Source organism: Spea bombifrons, chromosome 1, assembly GCF_027358695.1.
Source record: "Spea bombifrons isolate aSpeBom1 chromosome 1, aSpeBom1.2.pri, whole genome shotgun sequence".
Lineage (NCBI taxonomy): Eukaryota > Metazoa > Chordata > Amphibia > Anura > Pelobatidae > Spea > Spea bombifrons.
Window position 1 is genome coordinate 148,775,181 of NC_071087.1, and position 25,777 is coordinate 148,800,957.

The 25,777-nt window shown below is 41.3% G+C and overlaps 1 protein-coding gene across 1 annotated transcript; it reads left to right on the forward strand.

Annotated features, from left to right (window-relative positions):
- The first annotated feature begins 276 nt into the window (after positions 1-276).
- Positions 277-11,403, forward strand: MIER3 (MIER family member 3). Its single transcript, XM_053448038.1, has 14 exons — positions 277-616; positions 1,582-1,606; positions 1,836-1,874; positions 4,431-4,576; positions 4,992-5,126; positions 5,819-5,939; positions 6,932-7,017; positions 7,185-7,257; positions 7,470-7,618; positions 7,737-7,818; positions 7,958-8,052; positions 8,194-8,321; positions 10,076-10,221; positions 10,323-11,403. Exons 1-14 carry the CDS (start codon positions 608-610, stop codon positions 10,775-10,777), a joined length of 1,689 nt encoding a protein of 562 aa, XP_053304013.1. The 5' UTR covers positions 277-607; the 3' UTR covers positions 10,778-11,403.
- Positions 11,404-25,777: the final 14,374 nt, after the last annotated feature.

The following is a 25,777-nucleotide window of genomic DNA, read 5'->3' on the forward strand; positions in this document are numbered from 1 at the left end:
ACTAGTTACATTAACAGTTTCTCATGTTTTCTAATAATAGCTGAATGTGTATATGGGTAGTTTTGGCAATTTGCACCAATGACAACAGACCTGCCAATATACTCAGGTTTTTTAATGATAAACTAATAATGTATGCATATGAAATGTTACTGGCTTTGGTACAAAATGTAGCATATATATATATATATACACACACATATATATATATATACTGTATTACTGTATATATACAGTAATACAGCAGTAATGCGGATGCGTATACGTTATTTATAACCATAGCCTTCTACCTGTGAGTATTCATCTTAAAGGAATGCATTTGGTACATGAAGTGGATGCTGTATATGTGTTTATGTATAACTATAGGCGTCATAGGCGTCGAGCTATGAGTACTCATCGCAGAGGAATGTCTCCCGTACGCTAAATAGATGTGCGCTACCACAGCCTATGTGTCCCAACACCTCCTCCCCCCTCTCTGGTCCATTCCCAAAGCCCCGCCTAATCTTCGTCCTGTTCTTCGGACACCTCTGGCTAGGCGCTCTGTGATTGGCTGGGCCTCTCCATCCGGGTACTTTGCGCAGTTGCAACTCGTTCGCCTAGAGGTACCAATATGGCGGAGGTAAGGAGGAAAACCGGGCCGGAGCGGGGGGAGGGAGGTTTTACACGGAAATCTCGGGCTCGGGAACCTCTTCACTCGGCTCATTCACACCGGAATCGGACCTCCTGCGGTTTAGCTATCGATATGGTGGCGTAGGGGACTTGAGGTTAGCGCAGAGCCGAGGAAATAGTCCGTAGGCCGCTGATGGGAGCGGACTGTCCGAGTCGGGGGTGGGACCGAGACCTTAGAGGCGGTGGCTGCCGACTCGGAGGCTTCCGGTGCTTGGGTCTGATGCCAGTGTTGGTTGTTATCGGCTGTGTACTTCTAGTTACCGTATTTTGTTCTGGCTTTATATGTCACGCTGTTCATCTCCCGGTGCGTAATTTCCACCTAAAGTCTCTGTAACCTGCGCCCGGGGCACGAAGCCCCGATAGCCGCTTACTCCGGTGCAACTCTGCTTACGTGCTGCGGGCTGCGAACTGTTTGCGAGTTGAGGAGGATGATGTATCCGCTTAAAGTTCGCTGTCTCCACTTTGTGCGCGCGTACAGCTGGGTATCTGGGTGCATCTGCTGAAGCGCTTCAGGGTATTTGTGTTGGTTCTGTGTTTATGATGCACTTTTATAAAGACAGAGTGCCGCAGCACGTACACGTATACACCGGGCACACACACCTCGCACCGGGGGCACACACCTGCACATCATCCTTTGGATCACTCATCTGGCTGCAGTATGTTGTAAGACTTTATACATTGATGTAATTTGGCGTTTATGGAATGGATTTATTATTATCTGTATGTTTTTTTTCTGTATAGCAGCGAATTAATACGTTTCCCTTGCTTTAGTTTGTGCCCATAATGAAAAATGTCAACTATTATTTGAAAAGTATTCTCGTTTAGAAGATGACTTGTTTTGTTTTGGAATGTGATTAGTCACAAATACTTTTTGTATGTTTCATACTTATTGCCTTGTCTTTTTTTTCTGTACAGGCTTCGTTTGACAGTTCGAGTCCAGGTTTGTACTTTTTTATTTTTATTTTTTGTACGTTTATACCTTTTTGTGCTGAGATTTTAGACACCACAAGTGAAGACCACCAGTTAGATGCATCCTACTTAATGTTTGGGGGCAGGTATTTTTTTTTATATATTTTATTTTTTAACATTTTTTTTATATATATATGCTGTATATTAAATGGCACTGATCTTTCTTAAAACGCTAACTCTTGTAATGTCTTTAATTTTAGTTGGGGGAGGAAATTCAAAACACATTCAAGCAAAAATAGGTAGTCATTTATTTTAATTTTATTTTTTTGTCAATATTTAGTTTAATTGCTACTCAAGATACGATTTACACGGCAGTAGCAGCACTGCTGCTGTATCAGGAATAATCCTTTGCAAACGCTTTAAGCACTAATTCTACAAATACAGAAGGAACACAAATGTTGTAAAAATTGAACTCCTTGATAAAGCCTTGTTTAAAATGTTATAAAACACAACCATTTTGTAATTGTTTGAATAATATATTAAGCTGCTTTTCTAGTTTACTATAAATAGTATTAAATATATATTTATGTAGTTGCACACACCCTGTGTACTAAAATATATAGGCAGCTTATTACTAAATAATTAAAAAAAAAAAAATATTGAACTCCATATAACTTTTTAGAAAGCTTTCGTAGCTGCGTACTTCCATTTTTTATTTTATGCAATCTAACCGAAGCAGTAAAGGGTTATTATTGTGTTCTTTTTAATATTCTGTATTGATTAGTGTCAGTGGAAGTTGGTGAGATTTGGCTGCTGTAATCAGAACACATTTTTATTTTACTTTTAACATTTATTTACTTTTTTACTTCACCTTTCAGTAAAATATTTACTCCTCTGATTATGGATTATGTTTGCATACTGGACCGTGGTTCCCGTTTTCTGTGTTTCTTCAGTAGCTCGGCGTGCTGATATCTTCTATAGATATATGCATCATAGCGATGCCTACAGTGACGCTTAGTATTTCCGAGTTATTGCAATGTAATAACTGACAGATGAGTCTTGAGTCATATGCTACATACCCTGTAATACGCCGAGTACCACGTTTTTACAGTGACATGCAAACTTTGTATGAATATAAAAATGTACAGATGACCTTTCAGTTCTAAGTTAGTTTCAGGTTATCGATAATTCTAGCTTGCGGTTCTATAAAGTATGCATGAAAGGGGCTTTTTAAAGGCTACTAAGGACGGCCTTAGGCTAGAGTCTCGGCTCTTAACTTCATTTAAGTCTCGAAAATACTGTTTTTATTTCAATTTTTCTCTGAACTAGATAACTACTGAAGCATTTCACAATGAAATATTCAATCAGAATGACAAAGAGAAAGTAAAGGTAATATGAGAAACATAATTTTTTTTTTTTAATTTTATTTTCAGTATAAGTGAGGCTGCTGGTGTTTTCAAGGGATTGGCAGGAGGCAGAACTGCTGTACTGTATCTCCAGTATAACCGCTTTTCAAAGGCAGATTGGGATAATGCATTTTGCTTGACTAGGGAAACCTGATTTGTTTTGTGCATTCGCACCTTCTTGCTGGGAGAGTCGGCCCTGAATTTGACCGCATGTTGGTATTGTGGATATGTTATCGCTGTACGATGCTCTTCTTGAGAAAGTCATAGACATGGGAGAACAGCGTAAGATGGGGTCATAAGACCCAAGTCCAATCAAACACGTTTTTCAGATCATTCTTACTCCAAATTTACCAATATTTCACAATGTGATAGTTTAATGGAGCAAATGTTTTTTTTTTTCCCCCATTCAACCTCACTCAATGTTTTCTGGAAGTTGCCAAAGCTCTTTATTGAAGGGCAGTGAGGATATAGAATTTAAATACATTGGACACTTATATATTCCTTTTCATTTGTAGGTTAGCATAGTATGTTGAGGGGGGTTCTGCACTTCCAACTGATCCTAATTTTGCTTGTGGGGGAGATGTTTTGGAATTGTGCTCTTATCGTTCTGGAATATTTTTTTTATTTATTTTTTGGACCCCTAAGTTTATCAGATTGAACTGTTTTATTCTTGTGTTTGAAGCGACCACTCAAAAGATCTGACAATATGGCTTTATACTCTGATGTAGAATAGTATGGCATGCATATCGTAGAATGGACCTGTCATCTAAAAACAAATCCACAGAAATGTTGGCATACAATCTTTCTGAATGTTGGGTAGCCATGGCTTCTATCTTTTGGTTTTTTTTTGTTTTTTTTCTTTCTCACCCCCCCCCATGGACACTTTACTGATTCCTTACATTGAAGGATTGTTACTTGTCCTGCTCAACTTTGTTGTGTTTATTTAGCTTTTTTCTCTAATACAGAACTTTGTTTTTAGATGACCGTTATATAGGTCCGCAGGTTTGCATGTAAGTGTGAAGCCGTTACATGTACCCGATGTAGTCTTACTTTCCCTTGTGTTTTTTTTTTTTTTTCTCCTCCCTCCCTAAGCATGTACTGTGAGCATTTTACCAGATCTATTTGAGGTGAAGCCATGTAAATTATAAGGTGCCCAGCATACCTGTATCTTTGTGTTTTGCAGTTTTTTTTTTTCTTAAACTGATATTTTAGTGCTCCTCCTTGGAAATAATTATGCGCTAACTCAAGGGAATTTGAATATTTATTTTTTATGAATACACAAGGATTCTTTAGTATTTCTATATTGTGTGATTTAATGTTATCATTATTGGCTTATTAATATATATTTATATAAATACTGCTATAGTTGATCTGTGTTATATTGTGATTTCCTCTCCTGATCAATATTGTTTTTTGTAAAGCGAATTTGTTTTTTTTCCTCTGTTGCAGTTGGCTCTCTGTCTTCTGAAGACCATGATTTTGACCCTACGGCTGAAATGTTGGTACATGATTATGATGATGAGAGAACTCTTGAAGAGGAAGAAATGAAGGAGGATGGAAAAAACTTTGCCTCTGAAATTGAAGATTTAGAAAAGGTACCCATTCTTTAGTAGTGGAGGACCATTGAAATCATGCCCCAGACTACCTCAAGTAGCTTGTGTTGGGAAAGCTCGCTATAGGCCATGTTATGCCTGTTTTTCTGTAGTGTAACTCCCAATTACTTTGAAAAGTCCATAGTATGCCACTAATGCACTGCGTTTTGATGACTTAGCTCATGTATTATCAGGGTTTAATTCCATGTAACCTTTGTCGTGCGGTTAATACATCTACAGGGCAATGTCGCTGTCCTGCCTAGGAAATTCAGGCCACTTTAAGAAAGCCTGCATGGATCTGTCACTTTGGGCAAAAACATTTTTGGTCGCAAGCTGGCACGTTAAATCTAACCAGACTTCACTTTCTTGATGGTTTGTCAGCTGCATAATTGTTCCCAAACTTTTTTTTTTTCTACAGGAAGGAAACATGCCTTTGGAAGATTTATTGGCAATTTACGTCTATGAGCCTGCGGACCCAGGATTGGCGGGTTCCAGTGCAGGTAGTTCCCCAAGTGAACTTGCTGATGAGCTGCCTGATATGACTCTGGATAAAGTAAGTGCTAAGCAAGTATACATTTTTTTTTTTTTTTTTTTTTTTTTTAAATCATTGATCGGAGATGGCAGAATGCAATGAACAGCATATTAGAATCTTTCAAAGCCAAGGTGACAGATCTGTGTACCCAGTTATAATTTTTTTTTAAAGGTTCTGAAAAAGACAATTTGAAAGTCTGGTCTTTGATGTTAAAGGTGTCTTTAAGTCAGAAGGTTCTGTCTGTATATAGTTTCCTGGGGATTTGTTTATGTTTGAAATTTTAGAGCTTATGGGCACCTTGATAACTCAGTTTATGTTACAGTTGGAAGAGGGAGTTTTGATAAATGAGCAAGCAAAAGGGGGGGGGGTGAATTTCAGGGCACCGGTTTACAATAATTATATATACCATGCAAAAATTATGTCTCGTGCAGTGTCTGTGATGCTCAGCCAGAATCAGAAGAGAAGTGTGTCTGTGGTTCAAAGATGTCCTACAACTGGACAGCATCCTTTTTCATTTTACTCTGATCTAGGGAATATAATTTTAATTGAAACATGCAGAGCCAACCAAATCAAAATATATCCCATGATATCTTTTGCAGCCCTCCTTGTTTTTTCATGTGGTTTACGGTTTGTATAAAGAAAATACACATCTTCTGCTACCATTGTATATGTATAGAAACTGACACTTAATTTATCTGATCTTTTGTCTGCAGGAGGAAATTGCAAAGGACCTTTTGTCAGGTGATGACGAAGAAACACAATCATCTGCTGATGACTTAACTCCATCTGTTACATCACATGAAGCTACAGACTTCTTTCCACGCCCTTTAAGATGTAAGATATTTTGAATTATTTGGGAAAAGTAATTATGTAGTTGCCATCTTTTTTGCTTTTTATTTAGAATATGTTATATGAAGATATGCAAAAGCTTTTTTTGCAATGTAACCTTAATTATAGTCTTCTAAAACTCCGAGCTACGATCACAGGTAGGGAGATGGCAGCCTGAACACGGCAACTTCCCTGATCAACTGCTTGGTGGCTAAACACTGCTAAACTAACAAAAGATCTTACGGGGAAACCACACTAGTGTTTTAGCCTTAATGTTCCTACATGATTGTATCTCCAGTTGATTAGGGAATTTCATGTGTCCAGAAGACTTTAATAAAGGTTACATTTTTATCTACCTAGGGCAGGGGCGTCCAACCTGCGACCCAATAGCTGCTGCAGGACTACATCTCCCATAATGCTCTTTCAGCTAAGGGGCTGGCTGAGGATGTTGGAAAATGTAGTCCTGCAGCAGCTGGAGGGCCGCAGGTTGGATGCCCCTGACCTAGGGAAATACAGGAACTTTTTCTTATTGTTCTCCACCAATTGCTACTATATAGGGTTACCACAAATCCTGATATTCATTAAATCTACTCTTAGGACATATTTGTATTAAATACTCCACTATACCCAGTGTTGGATGTACTCGTTGCAGTTAGTGTTTTGCCGTGAAGTTGGTTTCATCGCTACATTATATACAGGGCCAAAAAGTCTTGTTGAAGAAGCTTACTTGAGTTAGTTTTTCATTGAGTAGGGAAATTGGGGCCAAAACTTGTATTTTACTTGAAAGCTCCCACATTCCTGCATAAAGCTATGGTTTTAAACTGTAAAAGGATGTTATAATTCTCCCAATTTAGGCTTTATTTTGTGATGTTTTGGGTAATTACAAACATTCTAATCAGGAACAAGCATCACTGATATGTTATGTGAATTTTTAGAAGCAGAGTTTGCAATTTATTGGAAGTGTAAGTAGCATTGATAACTTTTATGTTGCCATTTAGCAAACACTACTTGTGATGGTGATAAAGAGTCGGAGAGTGAGGATTTGGAAACTGACCTTGGAACTTCTCCTGAAGATTTAAGAAAGGTAACATTGCGTGTGAGCTCCTGACTTATTTTCATAAATGCTCATAAATTAAATCAGTCAGATTTGTGGCCAATCCATATGGGGGGGTTTAACCCTTTCATGTCATCTCAGAACTTTGTTCTAAGTTTCCTTCGCATGTAAAACGAGCCGCTTTTTTTTCCCCTTAGGAAATAATGCTTGGTCCACAGCATCAAGCAGAAGTTCCACCTTTTCAGGGAAACTACATGCAAGATTCAACAGGTACGTTGTTTATTTTTTTTTCTTTTAATGCAAAATGTTTTCTTCAATGTGTTCAATGAACGCGTCACTTTGTTTGATTCCTTGATCTGCCGCTGTTTCCTTTTTTTTTTTTTTTTTTTTTTTAATCAGTTCTTAATATATTTTCATGTTATGTTCGTAGTAGGACTCATTGTTTGTTTGATGTACTAAAGCATGAACAAAACTGTTTGCAGAGTATGAACATGAGGATCAATTGCTTTGGAGCCCTGATGTACTTCCAGAAAACAAAGTAAAGGAGTTTCTTTACGAGATATCACGCGCTGCTAATGAGCGAGTCACAGACAGGATTCTAGATGGAATGCTTATGAGGGACAATGAACAGGTATGGGCCTTTTTCATAAGGTATAACAAGAACCTTTTTGTTCTCTGCACTCGGTTACTATACAATAAATCTTCCAAACAAAACTTCTTGAATTTTTTTTTCTTTTTTCTCTTTTTAGGCACTACATGAGCTCTTCAAGTGTGATTACAATGTTAAGGAAGCTTTGGAACGTTATTGTTGCAATAGAAAGAGTTCACATGGTAAACCATTCAAGAACATATTCATTGCTTTGCCTGCTGGCGTACTGGAAATGTAATACATCTGTAAACTAGCAAAACTTTATTTTATCCTTTGTATCAAAATCTGCTTTCTGATAACGAGGCTTTAAATATATTTCAGATTTAATCACTCCTTGGACAGAGGAGGAATGTAGAAATTTTGAGCATGCACTTCTAATCCATGGGAAGGATTTTCATCTGATACAGAAAAATAAGGTAACTTGCTTGGAAGTATAATCACTGCCGTATAGTTTTTCTTCCAAGCCATAAAGTACTACACATTGCTGTGTCACTGTCTGAAAAGTGGCAGGTTTTGTACGCATTTTGTTACATGGGAATTTTTTTTTTTATCTGTAGGTGAGATCGCGATCGGTTGCTGAATGTGTTGCCTTCTATTATATGTGGAAAAAATCTGAGCGGTATGATTATTTTGCCCAACAAACGAGGTTTGGAAAGAAAAGATACAATCACCATCCAGGAGTAACGTAAGTTGAAACACTGTTACTGAATTTATAAATTTTTATTTTTTGTGTGGAAAAAGCTTCTTCCTTGGAGATTGTGGCCTCTTGCAGAACAATCGTACAGCAAATATATAAAAAAAGTTTGTACAAATTTCATATAAAAGCCACCCTTTCATTCGGTCTTGAAAAAGCATCATTATTTAAACTCGCTGTCTGATATTGTAGCTTAGTACAACGACTTGTTACCTGATCAACAAATAACATCACCAAATATGCCATGCCCTTCCTCTCGTGTAAAACAGTATGAGATTTTGATGAAGTGATGGGGGTGTGTGCTGAAGACTAGTAAAGACGGCCAAAATACTACAGGTACTACAGTTCTGCACAGTATGATAGCAATATATAAATGAAAGTACTTTAATATGCATTATTAAAAAAAAACAAAGCCGCTAAACTGGCACAGAAGCGCTGATATTTCTTGCCGCTGATTAGATGCTAGAAGCAACCATTCAGCGGCAGGAAAGCACTTCGATTGAAATCAGTGGAAGCTCTTTCAGTGCATATACATCATGGTCTGAACTAGAGATTAGAAGGCCTGGGGGAAAAAATGGAAAAACAGTGGAGGATTTTTTCCATAGCAATTTTTATCCCCAGAAAAAAGAAAATGTGTTCTTTTACAATGATAAACGTGTTTTATGATATGGTCTTCAAACTATACAACGTTGAATACCTTCATGAAAGACTTAAGAGACTTTATGTAAAGTCACAAATCATTGCAAGTTCTCTCACCTGAATACAAGCAAATCCTGGAGTAGAATGCATATACCGAGAACGCTATTCTCAAATAGCAATATGCATTCCTGCCTCTAGGGGGTGCTGCAGGGAAAAGTTTGGTTGTAGCCGAGCTCCATCTTGTTGGTATACAATGGTAGTTTGTCCTCTCAGTTAGGCCTTAATTGGCAGGTAAGAGGTTAAATTCATCTGAAAAATTAGGCTATCCTTATAACCTTTTTAAATGATTCCTATTAACTTTCTCCCCAATCACCGTGTAATGCTTACCTATAGAGTCTGGCCAGTACATTTTTTTTTTTTCCCTCTCAGTAAAACATTGAGACCGACAATCATGTTCTCATGTATAGTTGAAACGTTCTTGATACAAACAGACCTTTTTCCGTTTGTAACAAAAAAAAAAACATTTTAAAAAGCAAATTCAGTTTTATTATTTACTGAATAAGCTGTGCTTTTCTTTCAAGCACAACATACACTGCATTTCATGTTCCCAGTTTATCAAAATGATTTTCAGTTTGTAAAGCGACTCCACTAGTTTTTGTTTGTTTGGTTTGTTTTTTTTTTTTGTTTTGGTTTTTTTTGCCCTTTTCAATTTTTCTGTAAATTTCCATTTTTCCCATTGCTTCAAAATTTCTAGAAATCCACATCCGCCCACAGTGTTTGCCAATCCAGCTGACTGGTGACAATGATCACGTGCCTAGTGATATGTTCCACAGAACACATAACCTGCTTGGGAAATGGACAAATGCATATGGGAATTCTCCAAATCCTCCCATACATTTGCAGGGGGGACACCCGAAAAATTTAAAGGGGACCACACAGCTTATCATGTGCATTATGGGGGCTGGATTGTCTCTTTTGTATTAAAGGCACTATGGGCCTACCCACTGAATGTGTGTCTAATTTTACAGGCAAATTGGCATTATAGCCAATATGCCACCAGTTATTCATTTTCATATCTTTCATCTTTGACACTTTTTTTATTTTAGGGATTACATGGATCGTATGGTAGATGAAGCAGAGGTACTCGGAAGCACAGTCGATTCGTCAGCCTTAACCTGTCAGCATAGGGTAGATCCCATACCTGACTCACAACTTAACATATTGAATTCTATTACTGCTAATGACCTGACAGGTGAGTGTAAAGCATGGATTGTCAGTCCCTTTTTAAGACACCCCTCCCCACATACACCCCCCTAAACTTACATTTGTGCTATCTCTGTATCTTATTTTCAGCTTTGACAAACAGTGTGGCTACAGTATGTAACTCTACAGATGTAAACTGCTTGAACGATGGTTTCCCAGTGCTGGACACCCTGCCAAGAGGACCGGTAAATCATGTGCCTGTTGGGACGGAAGACTTGCTCAATTTACCCAGCAACGGTGAAAGTGATTGTTTTAACTTATTTGAGACTGGATTTTATCCTTCCGAGCTCAACTCTGTGAGCTTATGCAACGAGGAATCAGAGCGGCCGGCAAAAAGGCTAAAAATGGGAATCTCAGTTCCAGAACCCTTCATGAGTGATGTTTCTGTAAATAACCTTGGTGTGGACTTTGAGAACCATACACGCCACATTAGCAGTGCCAAAATGGCTGTCTCTGTTGCAGACTATAGCAGTTTATCCGCAAATGAGACAAACAGTTTTATAATTTCGAACACGCTACATCATACAGCCCTGCAATCGGAATAATTTCACCATCTGAAAAACATTGCATACGCGGGTGCAGTAAATATAAACTTCGGGTCTGCTTAGTCTTTCACTGGAAGTTTGGACTTTTTTTTTTTTCTTCTCTATGACATCAGTGATGTCTTTGTATGTAAAGAACTATATCTTGATTTTGTCAAGAACTTCAATATGGTCCATTAATGTGGAATAACAGACTATGTTCAGCAGAGTTGGGAACTTGGATTAATATGTGAGAATGCAACTTTACACTTCTGTTTTTGTTAGTCTGTAGATTATTGGTCTCCATCTTGATACCAGCACAGGTTCTGAATCCTAAAAAAAAAATGGTTTCTCTTGGTCTATGCTACCTTTTTGCAGAAATGGGTGCAGTGGAAAAATCTATGTTTACAGGTACCGCTCTGATCCCTGCTTTAATGTAGCATTTTATTTTTGTTTTTTAATTTATTATAAATCTATATATATATATTTTTTTGTTTTAAAAATGGCAGGGCTTGGATATTGTAATTCAGACAGCGCAAAAATCTTTTTTTTTTTTCTTTTCCTCTAAACCATTTTGAAAGAGATACAAAAAAGAGCACTTCATTTCACACCAAGATGGCGGCTCAAGAAGCTGGCACGTGGGTACAGTGCGCTCTTATCAGCGAGCCTTGCTGTTCAGCTTGTAGCAGTTACCAGAAGCAGCAGCTTGAAGCAAATCTTGTAATACTGCCAGAATGGATCTGTGTACTTTTTAGCAAAATGGGCAAAACTTCTGTTTTTGTTGTGTGTGTGTGTGATTATTGTATTGTATATTTGGTTAATGGGGAGGGAGGGGGGGAGAGGGTGTACCCACACCTTTTATTTTTTAAGATTGTAAAATAAATTACACATTGAGCTGTGTATTGTAAAATGACCTGAGGCAGCTGACATTGTCCACAAGCACAGTCGGCAAACTCTCTACCACTAAGTTTACACAATGAGAAACATTCTAGTTTTGTTTTTCTCTATTTGAGGTTGGTATTTTTTTGTTAATGGATGTACCACTCCATTTGTGTTCGTTTTTTGTGTTCGTTTTTTCCCCACACAGAGCCGAGAAGATTCTGGTTTCAACAAAGATTTCTCTACGTATTGCATATGTTTAATAGTTTGAAAAGCATTTCTCCTAGATATGGTTTATTGTCAGATGCAACTTTGGGTTCCAATACATTAATGACCTCCTAACAGCAAAGAAGTTAACGCGTGCTTTTTTTTTTTATTTTTTTTTTAAAATGTTTAGAAAAAGGCACATATTTCCTTGTGCTTCCTCTGCCAAAGCGTCCTTCGTGTTGCTCTTCACAGCCCATTTTGTTGTTTGCCCACCGGTTAATGATTTTGATGCTTTTTCTCCCAGAAATAAGGGAAGCTGCCACATAGGTAGGAATTAAACAATATGCTTGTGTTTCCACCTGTGGGAAAGGTTATTTCATTGTATGTTTGCCTTTCAGTTTCTGCTAACGTTCCTGCGTTTTGGGGTTTGAAATGAGCGATTACACCTTAGTTAGAAGGGAGAGGGTATTTATTGCATGTACTGTGAACAGCCTTCATGTTTTCAAGTGACTTTTTATTTTCTCCCCATTTAAGAAAATTTTTACAAAATGTGCCGTTTTTGTGGAGGGGTGTTTTATTTGGAAAGAGTCTGCTCCCTCCCCTCCCCTTGTTAATAACCAATTTTTAAATTTTTTTTTTTTCTCCTATCAAGATGACTTCCCATTAAGAGCATTCCCTGCGATCGCTCTATTTCTTCGTGTTTTTTTTGTTTGTTTACAGTGACTATATAATTTCATGAGGATGAGTGAATGCTTATACCAGTTGCACTTAAATGAACATGACCATTCTCTATAGTAAATGCAGTAATATTCAGTATAACTATGCATTGCTGGACTCAGTGTAAATGATTGCCTCAAATTTGTCGGTAGTTTTTTGTCAGTAATATGTACAGACCCTTTAGTAATTCAATGATGAAGTGGTAACTTTTATTATGCCCTTGCTTCTCTTTAAGGAGCTTTTTACAAATGGAATAACCTTTCTTTTGCCTGAGTTGCCAACAGTCCAAAGTGTGTTGGCTGCTGCTCAGGTACCAGATGGTTGGAAACTGTGAGTAAGCTAGCATAGAATATTTACCTCTAATTATTATTATTATGAGGCAATAACTTGCAAGAATCTTTTGTAAATATGTGTAAATGTTCCTTATAGATATATATTTCGGTAATATTGTTTTCAGACTTTTCTGCATTGTATAGTAAACATATTTTGTGCATGCATAACGTGTCACAATATATACCACTAATAACTTTACCCATGTAAAATATCTATTTATTCTTTGGTTTCAAAAAGTTATGCCATTTTTAGTTTTATTATAACCCTCTTGCTTCCTCAGGGACCTGCAATTTCAAATACAGAAGGTCAAATGTATAGGTAGCGATATAATGATGTGCAGCGGCGCAGGCCCCTCTTAGAAGCCAAGTGGTCGAGGCATTTTTGTAGATGGCACGAAGGGTCCTGCAAACGTGAATAATCCAGCTTGCCTTTTTAAGTCCGTAAATATGAAAGCACAATTCCTTTTTAGGAAACCTCTTTCCGCTTTTTCTTTTCATACCGACAAACCAAAAAGGAGGGGAACAAACCCATCCATGAGCTGTTTTGTTCATTCTAGAGGATCTGGTTCATTTGGGAGTGTAACTGGTGCTGTACTTAGAGCAATACTGTAGGCCAATAGCGCACCGGTCACACGCTGCTTGGCACCTCTTCACGCAGCCAGTAAGCTGGGCTATGTCCTCATTCTGAGCAGATGTTTCCGATGTGTTAAAGTGTACCGACGATTTGACCGTTTTCATAGCCATTCAATGTGAGTCGCACAGAAACCTATGACTAGTGAGACTAATGAGTGAAGCTTTTGCAGTGTTTGGACCAAAATGATCCCATAATAAAGGGTTTAAGGTTGTGAAACTTGCAACCCTGTCATTGCTGAGTAACTTTGATCTGATTGTCCATTTTGTTCCTTCGTGTATGTTGGCTTTAAAGCTGTCAAGAAGCTAACGTTCCATGCTGACATTAAAATGTTTAGTGTCCATTCAAAAAAAGTCTTAATTACTGTATCATTATGTTGAGAATGACTGTGTTTTGAACATGATTACGTCTTTAGAGCTTACATTTTTTGATTGAAACTCCTTAGTTTTGTGTGTTTCATTTTCTTCCTCCTCTGCCCTGCTTTCTCAGTATCTACCTATTTCTCGGTTTGAAGGATGTGAAAAAAACTGAAAATATAGCAAATTATACAATTCAACAACTCTGCCATTCCCTTTAGATGGAAGATGGGAATCTTCCTTCACGCTACATCTGGTATTTTGGTGAATATCATTCAGGTGTGTGTATGTATATAATATTATACACACCAGCCTGTGCAGTATTTCTTTACCATTTCATGTTATGTGAGCAGTTTCATTTCTAAAGGGCGATGAAAGTCCAATGTAAAGCCTTTCCCAGATCAATCCAAAAGCTAGTAACCTATAGATAACATTATCACATACCTTGTGTAATTCACACCACTCTGGATGTATGTAGCTTGAAAACTTAATTTTCTAACAAATCCATATGTTTCAAAAGTTGGAGATATTTTTGTTGAGATTCTTGATAAGGTCCCTTATCTTTATAAAAAAAAAAAAAAAGCATTTTGACCTCTTTTTCAAATGTCCTGCGGAACATCGACCAAGGGTATGTTATTCCTCTTACAAGCAATTAGAGTATTCTATTTTTTATAAGAGCTAGAAATGATACATATAGACTGATTATAACTTACTGAAAAGTACCTTTTTTTTTTTTTAAGTGAAGAATGCCATGTATATTTGTTAAAAATATATGTATGAATATTCCTATTCTATTGCCAGTGTGTTCAATTTTTCAAAAGAAGTATAATCCTAAAGAAAATTGGTGACAATCAGAAATAGTACTGAAGGTTTGAAAAGGTCACTGTTCATTGGTTTTAATATCTGTACATAGACACTGGTGGGTTTTTTTTTGTTTTGTTTTTTTTTTAACATTATTTTGTATTTTTGTTGTACTTTAATATATGGTGTACAGTTCCAGAAATAAAGTCTGGAAACCTTACCATCTCATGCGTGTTAAAGAGATTTTTCTAATGACTTTTGTGTCTGATTGTGTTTTGTAAATATTAAGCATATTCTTATGGCGGGATATAAAAAGTTAATAAATATCTTTTGTATCTTGAAAGCCGAAGGACAGAGCGGTGTTTTAAAATGCATATAAGCTTGATTAAATAACTAGGCATCGATACTAAACATCGACCAACAAACCCCCCCCCCCCCCCGAGTTACATAGATGAAAGAACCGGGGGATTGTGAGCGTCTTGAAGAGCTATAACAATTTTGGTAATTTATTCATTTCAAAAGTTTTAATGGGCCCCAGCCACAAAATTTTGAATTTGGTTAATTTGTTGAGGTTATTTTGTAGGTGGTTACAGAAAGGTAGAAAGTTACATTTAAAAAGATTATGGAGATTTTGGTACCAGGTATGTAATGTAGTCTGACCACAATATAGTTCAGATTGCTGTTTCTTCTATGTCTTGCAAAATCTCCGCTAGAATTTGGTGTGAAAATCATATAGAAAACTCTAATTCCCTTGGTAATTTTAAAAGGATCTCGGGTATGTGGCAGAGGGAGTTGCGGTTAAGTCGATGGAGGGGAGTCATGATCATCTTAAAATCCCTGCTGACTATTGTGTTCCCTTTCCTGATTTTGTAAAAATGTTGATAAATTGCAACGGACCAATTTATAGATTTAGAAAGAATGCTACGCTGTGGGGTGGTATTTGCATTTAGGTGGTTGAGGTTTCTCAATGATCGTATAGGCAGTATTTCTCTTTTGTTGCTGGAAGTCTTAGAAAAGAGCATATAGGTGATGGTATACTATGGCTGCAGAGACGTGTGTGTGTGTGTGTGTGGGGGGGGGGGGTTTGATAGAACACCGCACCAGATCAGTGTCCAGCGTGGTGGGGAATGGTTTAAACTGAGGTGTAGAATAGGCCAACCAGGAGGGGTGAGTAGCACAAAAAACCTGGATGAAATGGGACCGAGAGTGAGGTTTAACTCTATTACATTTTCGAAGCGTGTATACATACTCTTGTACCGTTGCATCATAACTTTCTTGGTATTTTTTCTAAATCATTAGAGCAGTGTGACATACCAGGTACTCCAATATGTATTCTATATCAAAGTTAATATGTTTAGAGTGGGACAATATCAACTGTTAACATAGCTGTTTTATGATACAAGTGAAAGTTTGGAACTCTCAGTCCCTGTAAATTGCTTGTTTTTTGAAGTACATTCCGTTAGAGCCTGGATTTCTTGTAGTTAGAGAGAAGCTAGAAAGTCATTGTTGATGTATCTAATCGAGGCTTTGGAGTCTGAGGCAACAGACTCAAAAGTAGATCCCCTGGAACAGGACCAGAGATAGAGAAACCCAGTGATGGTGAAAAACCTCCCAGCTGCAATAATACCGACTGGACACCCTGGATGTGCATCATCCTCCATATAGATGCTCCTGAAGTAAAAGAAATCAATGGGCATACACATCTGATGGAACACAGACCAAATAAAAGCAACTGCCACAGGAAACTTCCTACGAGCACGCCTGGCTGGTTTCGTTCACTATTTGACCTTTCCCAAACACAATATTATTAGTAACATATAACTCCATACCATAGAGTTTCTGGACTTCCAGCATTGATTTAGTAGATCCACCAGCCCTAAACCAATAGCCACCAATAGTTACTTGCAGGCCCCCTAGTAACAGCTGGATTAGAAACTTCCCCCTAAGGGAAGTTCTTTTGGTTCAAAAGAAACTGCAGTAAAAAGGTGGACTTTAAACATGTGGCCGAACAGCTTAGAGAACCATTTTTATCTAAAGGCTACAAAACGAATATTGCAGATAGGACCTTATTAGAATTAGAACTAGGAGTGGGGGTAGAACTGATATGTTGAGCAATAAGCCCCAAAGAACTGATGGGTTTATGAATTAATGCTTGTTTATCCCCCTTTATCCAACTCTTTTGGTAAGATTAGGAACAGAAGCAAGACAAGAGGGTCTTTCCAGACTTGAGGTTGAATAGAGGTACTGCATTTAACCATGCAAGTCAATGGAGCCCATTTTACTAATCCCATGCCCATGCCTGGGTGGTATCACTGCTGCTGCGTACATAGTGGGTTTTGTTTGGCAGTGACATAAACCAGAAGCTGTAAAATCATGTCTGAATTGCAATGTGTGTAAAAAATAATAAAAACAACCCAAAAGTTTAACAAATGCCAGTGATAAAATTAGTGAATGGAAAGGGTTAAAATACCAGCATTTGAAATACCCTGGGGTGTCTAGTTTTCAAATACATATGGTTTGAACTGATGGGTTTCAAAGATAGGATAACGAAAACACCACCATTTTGCGCTATGGTGAGCTTCCACCCAACCGGAGGCACTTTCTCCTCTCCCTCATTGGATAATCGAGGATGAGGACAGCATAGGAAGAGCCACCATTTTGGCCAAAGATTGTCCGGAAACAAATGGGCCCAAACAGAACTGCAAATTTTGTCTGAATTGTTTTTGGCCCATTTGCTCATGTCTAGTGGCAGCATTTTTCTAGTGTGTTTATCAATCTTATTAGGAAGCATATCCAAACAGGGCAATTTTGGGGTGGGTGAGTATTGGAATTGGAAGAATAATATTAAATAATTGAAAAACAAAAGACCAAAAAGGATGAATGTTAATACAATCCCACCAAATGTGAAACATGAGCCAGGTTTTGAACAACTTCTGCAAATAAATGTATTCTGGTGGGGACTAGATATCATATAGCATCTATATAACCCTTTCCTATCTATCTCATAATGTGTGGAACATCTATCACCCCTCTTACGTTTATTGTTGCTCTCATCTATTCCTCCTTTTCTAAATGACCCCCAATTATTTTTCTGTTTGCAAAGAACCTGCTGGTGAAGAAACATCATAACAGTTGGAGATAATACAATTCTCCTTAAGAAATCCTTGGTTAAAATGAACTAAGGGATTGGAGAGTATCATCTTCAAGACTCACTCGTAACAATTTGCTAAAATATGTTTAACTCAAGTAAACAAATAAATCAGAAGGGGCAAATTAAACTGATCCTTAAGCACCAAAAGAAGTCTTAGTGTAACTCCATCATATATGTTACTTATATGAGTTAATGACTTTCATTTCCAGGAAAGTAGGTTAAGATAACTTTGTATCCCAAACCTGCAATGTAGTTTTAGTAGTGCCTAAAACTCCATAATACCATCCAACAAAATGTTTGGACAGATTTGACCATTAAAATGAAATAACCTTAAAAATATAATACTCTTATAATTAGGTATAATTGTTGGATTTTACTAAAATATGACGTAAAGTCATGATTTTATGAAAGACACGGAGGCGAATATTGTGCTTAACCCTTTCTTTACTCCCACACAGCAGCAAAGAAAAACAACAGTATATAAGAACAAACAAAGTAGGAGTGTACATAACAATAACCCCTCCCACGTGACATGCATTCCATAAAAGGGGACACATATCCCAAAATCCTCCTCTTTCCATGCTGCGACGAAGACCGAACTCTCCAAACCGGAACAGGCAACTTGAATCAACAGGAACTGTCTCCGCCACCACAAACACCAACGGAACACCGAAGGGAAGGAGGATGTCTACAGCCGACCTCAACCACCGCCATGGAGACCGGGACTAGAAGGAGGAACCTGAGAAGGTGAGAAAAAAAGGACGTAGGCACGAGTTAGTTAGCCAGCCTTCAACACGGCCGAGTAAGCAAATACGAATAAACCATACAGGAAACAAGGCACTGAAAATGACACAGCATGATGCATATAAAAAACACACAGTACGAGGAAAAAACACCCCAAATGCAAGGCAGGAAGGAAAAAAGAAACCTACCAGACTCCAGGAAACACAAACCTGCCAGGCAGAGGCACAGCCAAACAAAAAAAGGGGGGGGAAGAACGAATGGGCCGGGAACAATATTCGCCTCCGTGTCTTTCATAAAATCATGACTTTACGTCATATTTTAGTAAAATCCAACAATTTTAAATCAAGACACGGAGGCTCATATTGTGCAAGTTTAAAGCTAGGAGACCAATGAAGAAAAAACATGATCCAATAGGCTTGAAATAGAAGTCGCGAAAGGTGGATTCCCTGGACCAATCCGCCGCACGCAGAAGATCTTCCAGACGACCTCCAAGCGCCAGTGTTTTGGATGCCGCAGCACTCCTAGTGGAATGCGCTCCAAACCTAGACACATTAATACCTGCAAGGGCCATAACCCACTTGACCCAGCGAGACAAGGTAGCCGACGACACAGGAGAATGAGGAGCACGGAAAGAAAGAAACAACTGCGGAGAGAGATCCGAGCGGAAACCCAAAGTGCGAGCTTCATATTCTTGGAGGCAAGCCACTGGGCACAGAGCAACGTTGGCCGGAAAAACCGGGTAAGTGACCGACCTGATAGCGGTTTTAGTACGGCGTGTTATATCGAAACGCACCCCTTCCGGAATAAAGGATCGAGCGTCCCAATCAAGGGCCCTAACGTCCGAGACGCGTTTACAGGAAATGAGGCAGAATAACATCACCAATTTAGCCGACAAATGACGCAAGGACAACTCAGAATTAGAGGGCCAGGAAAGAAACAAACGTAAGACCAAGGACACATCCCAAGTAGAGGAATACTTGGGCCTAGGCGGACGAGCAAGTCGAATACCTTTGAGAAGGCGGCAAATTAACGGGTGCTTACCCAGAGGGACCCCGTCAAAGCCAAAATGAGCCGCCGAGATAGCGGAACGATACAAGTTGACCGTCCTGTACGCACGGCCCCGGTCAAACAAAGAGGTGAGGAAAAGAATAGCGGAGGTTAGAGGGGCTGAAAAGGGATCCAAATCCCGTTCCAAGCACCAAGAAGACCAAGCCTGCCAGGCTGCACCATAAGACTTGTGGGTACCTGGCGCCCATGCTCCGGCCAGGAGTCGCTGAGCTGAGACCGAAAGGCTGCTGGACTGCCCGGACTCCCGGAGATCAAACAAGCCAGGAGAGAAAGGCTGCCGTCCTGAATCAACGGGTGAGGAGCCCCTGCAGGATCGAGAAGGAGATGAGTGTGAGAACCGAGCAAACGAGGAACCGCCACCAGAAGGTCCAGAAGACTGGGGAACCAAGACTGGGAAGGCCAGAACGGGACCACGAGCACTACCAAGGCCTGCTGACGGCGGACGTGAAGGAGCGTCCTGGGGATCATAGCAAAAGGGGGGAAGGCGTAATGACGGCCTTCGGACCAATCTTGCAGGAAGGCGTCCACCGCCAGCGCGTCCGGGTCCGGCCGCCAGCTGTAAAAGAGAGGGAGACGGGAATTCAGCCGGGAAGCAAAGAGATCGATGCGGAGCGGACCCCAGAGTTCCATAATAGATGAGAACACACCCCACTCCAGGGTCCAGTCGCTGGCGTCCGTGAGATAGCGCGAATTCCAATCCGCCACCACGTTGGAGAGACCAGGAAGATATTCCTCCTGCACCGTGATGTTGCGCTCCAAGCAGAAGGACCATAGATCCTTGGCCAAGTCTGCCAGAGCGGCCGACTGGGTGCCTCCCAGGCAATTGATATAGCGCACAGCCGAGACATTGTCCATGCGCAGGCGGATGCAAGAGTTGATGCGATCCTTGGAGAAACTCCGTATGGCAAACGAGCCCGCAAGGAGCTCCAGACAATTGATATGGAGACCCGTCTCCATCCGAGACCAGGGGCCTCCCGTGGAGATCTCTCCGCATCTCGCGCCCCAGCCATGCAGGCTGGCGTCGGAGTCTATGGACAGGTCCGGGGAAGTGCCAAAAATCGCCTTGCCATTCCATGCGGACATGTTGGCAAGCCACCAACGCAGTTCCGCCAAGGTGTGAGCATCCAGGGTGACGAGGTCCGCATAGGACGCCCCCAAGCGAAGGTGGTGAATCTTGAGGCGCTGAAGAGCCCGATAATGGAGAGGAGCCGGGAAAATCGCCTGAATAGAGGCGGCCAGGAGGCCGATGATGCGGGCCAGGTGGCGTAGAGAGATCACACGCAATCGCAGCACCTTCCGGATTTCCTTTTTGATGGAATGAACCTTGGAGGTCGGAAGACGAAGGACACTCTCCACGGAGTCCACGACGAAACCCAGGAACTCCAAGCGCCTGGACGGAACAAGGTGGGACTTGTCCTCGTTGATGAGGAACCCCAACCGCTGGAGCAACCCTAGCGTCCACCGGGTGTGCAGGTGCAAAACCTCCTTGTCCTGCGCCATGAGGAGCATATCGTCGAGATAAATGATCAGACGTACGCCCCGGGACCGCAGAAGCGCCACCACAGGCCTGAGCAGCTTGGTGAAGCACCAAGGAGCCGACGAAAGACCAAAAGGCAGGCAAGTGAAACGCCAGGAGACGTTGCGCCAGAAGAAATGGAGAAGGTTCCTGGATTCCTCCGCCACCGGAACCGTGAGGTACGCGTCCTTGAGATCGATTTTGACCATCCAATCGTTTGACAAAAGGAGATCCCGAAGAAGATGGATGCCCTCCATCTTGAAGTGGCGGTAGCGGACGAAACCGTTGAGGTGACGGAGATTGATGACCGGTCGGAGGCCACCACCTTTCTTGTGGACCAGGAAGATATTGCTGTGGAAACCTGGGGTGTCTGGAGGAACCCGTTCGATGGCGTTCTTCTCGGCCAAGGAAAGAATCTCGGCATCCACCAACTCTGCCTCCTGTTGGGAGAAGCGGAATGGACTTGGAGGGTAAGACATCTGAGGACAACCCACCAGTTCGATGACATAACCGCTCACCGTCTGCAGCACCCATGCGTCCGAGGTGATGGACTGCCAGACCTGTAAAAAATGGGTGAGTCTGCCCCCGACAGGATAATGGGAAAAAGGGTGAGACGGAAAAGGACTTACCGGAGGGACATCGAGTGAACTGGGATCCGCGATGACCTCTGGACCGCCACGAGCGTCCGCGCTGGGGAAAAAACGGCTGACGGCTGGTATAAACGTCCTGGAACTGAGGTCTGTAAGACTGGAGCGACGAGTAGGAGCCTCGGCTCGAGCGAGCTGAGCCTGGGAAGGTCCGGCCGGACAGACGGCTCCTGCCTCTGCCAGCCCTGGGAGAAACCCGAGGGTTAAATACCTTCCTCATGGAGGATTGAGCTTTGTCCAGGGCCGTGAAGGCTCCCACGTATCGCCCGAGGTCCTTGATAAAGGAATCCCCGAACAACAGGCCCTGGGCTTCGCTACCCATTTCAGTGAGGGCCAGGTTAGATAACTTGGGCTCAATTTTAAACAAAATGGCTTTACGCCGCTCAATAGAGAGGGAGGTGTTTGTGTTGCCAGCGATGCAGATAGCGCGCTGCATCCAACCCCGTAGAACCATCGGGTCCGGAGGGGAGCCAGAAGCCACCCACTCCTCGATGATCTGAAACATCTTGGTCAAGGGACCAAAGATATCCAGGAGCTTGTCCTGAGTGGCCTTAAGGGCTGATTCTAGGCCCTTGCGGGGGTTCCAACCAGATTTAGCCAGAAATTGGACCATTTTCGGGTCCACAACGGGAGTTTCACACACTTTGCCCGGGATAATTGGCCGTGGGCATTCAGCGCGAAGTTTACTACGCGAACTCTTACTGAGGGGCTTGCGCACCCTGGCCTGAAGGTAACGGGACACATGGTCAGACGGAACCCACTCCGCTGAGCGAGGATGGTGAAGCTCCTCAGGGTCAAAAAATGGTTCTCCAAACTGGTCCAGGACTGCCGAGTCCGGGGATTTAACAAGCTGACCAGTCTGGGAAGAGCTAGCCTGCGCAGCCACTTCGGAGGGGTGAACCGAATCCCCAGTCAACTGATCCTCCATATCGGAATCAGAAGAATCCCAAGCCTCCTCAATAGATTCTGGATCAGAATCAGAAGAACTAGAGGATTGTGCCCTAGCACTCCTCCATTTCCTCGCCTGTTCTGCCCGGCGGGAGAGGGCTCGTTTGCGTTTTGGTGGAACGCTATCTAGGATGGGATTATCCACATCATTCAAAAGAGTTCTGGAGGCAGGCACACCAGTATGGTGTGATTTAAATGCAACCTTTTTCCCAGATGTCTTGTGGGAAGAGTCAGAGGGTGGGTCTGCATTATGGGCAGGAGCAGGCAGAGATTTTTTAATGGCCTGGGTCAGTGAGGCAGACAGAGCTGTAGTCATGGATGACATAGCAGAGGCAATAGCCATAGACACAGAATTATTTAACTCCTTTAACGGGTCAATAACAGGCACCTCAGCAGTGATATCCTCTCTGGGAGAGGAATCAACATCAGATAACTCCCTAGATGGAGATTGGCGCCCAGCCATAATACTTGGGAGAGCACAATAAAATCAAGAGGAAAAAACCAATAAATAGGTAATAGGGATATGCCCCTTTAAGAAACAAACGGAAGGAAAATGAAATAAAAAACGGGAATAAACCAAAAGAAATGCAGCAAAGGGCAGGGAGCGAGAAGAATGAATAATAGAACTACCGACGCTCGTCCCGAGGCTCCTACACACCACTCCGTCCGAAGACTAGTGAGAAGAAAGCCCGCGAACGAGCGTGGGAGGAGCCAGGGGCAGACGGACCGACGCAGGACCAGAGGCGATCACGCCGCCACAACGGAGGGAACAAAGGCCCCGGACGGCGGTACCAATGAGCTGCGACCGCCGAGAGGGGAGAGAAGGAACCCTCTGAACCGGGCCAACCAAAACGGGAGCGAACGGAGCGACGCAACACGCCGGAACACTCCCGCACCGCGCACACGGCGGGCGGGAGGAGGGAGGCAAAGACAGAAAGGAGGGGGAGATGAAAAGACCCCGGACGGCAACGCCGCCGACAGGGACACTCGAGGAACCGGCAAAGGTAAGGGGAAAACAGAAACAACACCAGGAAAAAATCAAATAATAAATAAATAATAAGAACATATAAATAACAAATTATACACGAAAGTAAGACCCCAGGCCTGATCAGAGAAAAGGCAAAAGGACAAAAAATAACCATATACAAGAGCATACAATATAATGACATAGGGAATACTTATCTGCTGTCTGGGAGCAGCAAAGAAAGAGGAGGATTTTGGGATATGTGTCCCCTTTTATGGAATGCATGTCACGTGGGAGGGGTTATTGTTATGTACACTCCTACTTTGTTTGTTCTTATATACTGTTGTTTTTCTTTGCTGCTGTGTGGGAGTAAAGAAAGGGTTAAGCACAATATGAGCCTCCGTGTCTTGATTTAAAATTACAAACACCTATCAATATACAGTCACTGGCCACTTTATTAGGAACACCTTGCTAGTACCAGGTTGGACCTGGCTTCAGACCTGGCTTCATTCGTCATGGCATACTTTCTATTAAGGTAACGGAAACATTTCTCTGAGATCTTTGTCCATATGGTCATGATGGCATCATGCAGTTGCTGCAGATTTGTCGGCTGCACATCCATGATGCAAATCTCCACCACATCCCAAAAGTGCTCTATTGGATTGAGATTGGTTTGAGATTGGATTGAGATTGGTTTGAACTTCAGCAAGTTGTCTTGACAACGTCTACATGCCTAAATGAGTTGCTGCAATGTGATTGGCTGATTAAATATTTGTGTTAACAAGCAATTTAACATGTGTACCTAATAAAGTGGCCAGTGAGTGTATGTCAGGAGAATAGTTATTATAATGGAAACAATCTCTAATTTCTATTGTTAGATTTGACATCAGTCATTTAGCAGCACCAGATTTACTAACTGTTACAGTCTCTGAAAGAGTAATTAAAATTGACACATTACATGCAAAATGAGCCATACATCATAAACCATCATATTGGGGCAACAATTCTTGAAATTGTATCCTCATCATTTTGATACTTACAGATACAGTTAACACCGTCTCCCAACAAAGAAACAAGTGTGGGAGTAATTACTGGGTGTTTATTTAACACCCTTGAACAAATTAACAAGTGATCATAAAACTTTTCATGATTTCCACCTCCGAAGGTTTATTCACCTAGCAGCAGCTGGTGCATTGCATAGCAGCTGAATGTGTATTGCTGCTTGTTCTGTTACACAGCATCTGTTCAGACTGACTTTAGGCAACCTGACTAATTGTGTAGGGCAGGGGTGGGGAACCTTTTTTCTGCCAAGGGCCATTTGGATATTGATAACATCATTTGCAGGCCATAGAAAATTATTAAGTTAAAAATTAGCCCCACATTGTATATTTATGCCACCAGACAGCCCTCCATTTCGTAATGATTTATGTGATGACCGCAGCCAGCACCCCATTGTGAATTGATGGCCCCACACCCTTGCGTGATGCCCCCAACCAGTCCCACATTGTATATTTATGCCACCCAGCCAGCCCCCCTTTAGTATCATGTCAGTCCTGGCTTGCATCTACAGGACCTGCCTAGCACCCAGACATATTACCTCATTCAGATATTCATTTACTCAAGCACACATACTCATTCATGCACCCTCCTCCACCCCCTTACCTGAACTGCAGATCTCTTTGTGCTGCTAGCAGACCTTCTTCCCTCTGTGTTGCTTGCATGTGTGAGCCACGCACTGTAAACAGCAGGCCCCTGTAGAAGTGATCGCGGGGGACGCCCAGGCCCCCTAGTGCGGTGGGCCGGTCAGTGTTGCGACCCCCAGCAGATCTGCCTGCTGCAGCAAAAAGGTTGGACCTACATATATGTACTAAGGGTCATCTAGAACCTGTTTTTGATGAGGGTTTTGCATCAAAAGGCATAAAGAGTTAGAGATCATAACATTCTTAAGCCAATACATCATTTTAAATTTAGGAATACCCTGTGAAGATGACAACTTTCTTGAAATTTGTGTTATACAGTGTCTGCTTTTGTTTTCGTAAGAGAATCTTACAGTTAAAGAGTCA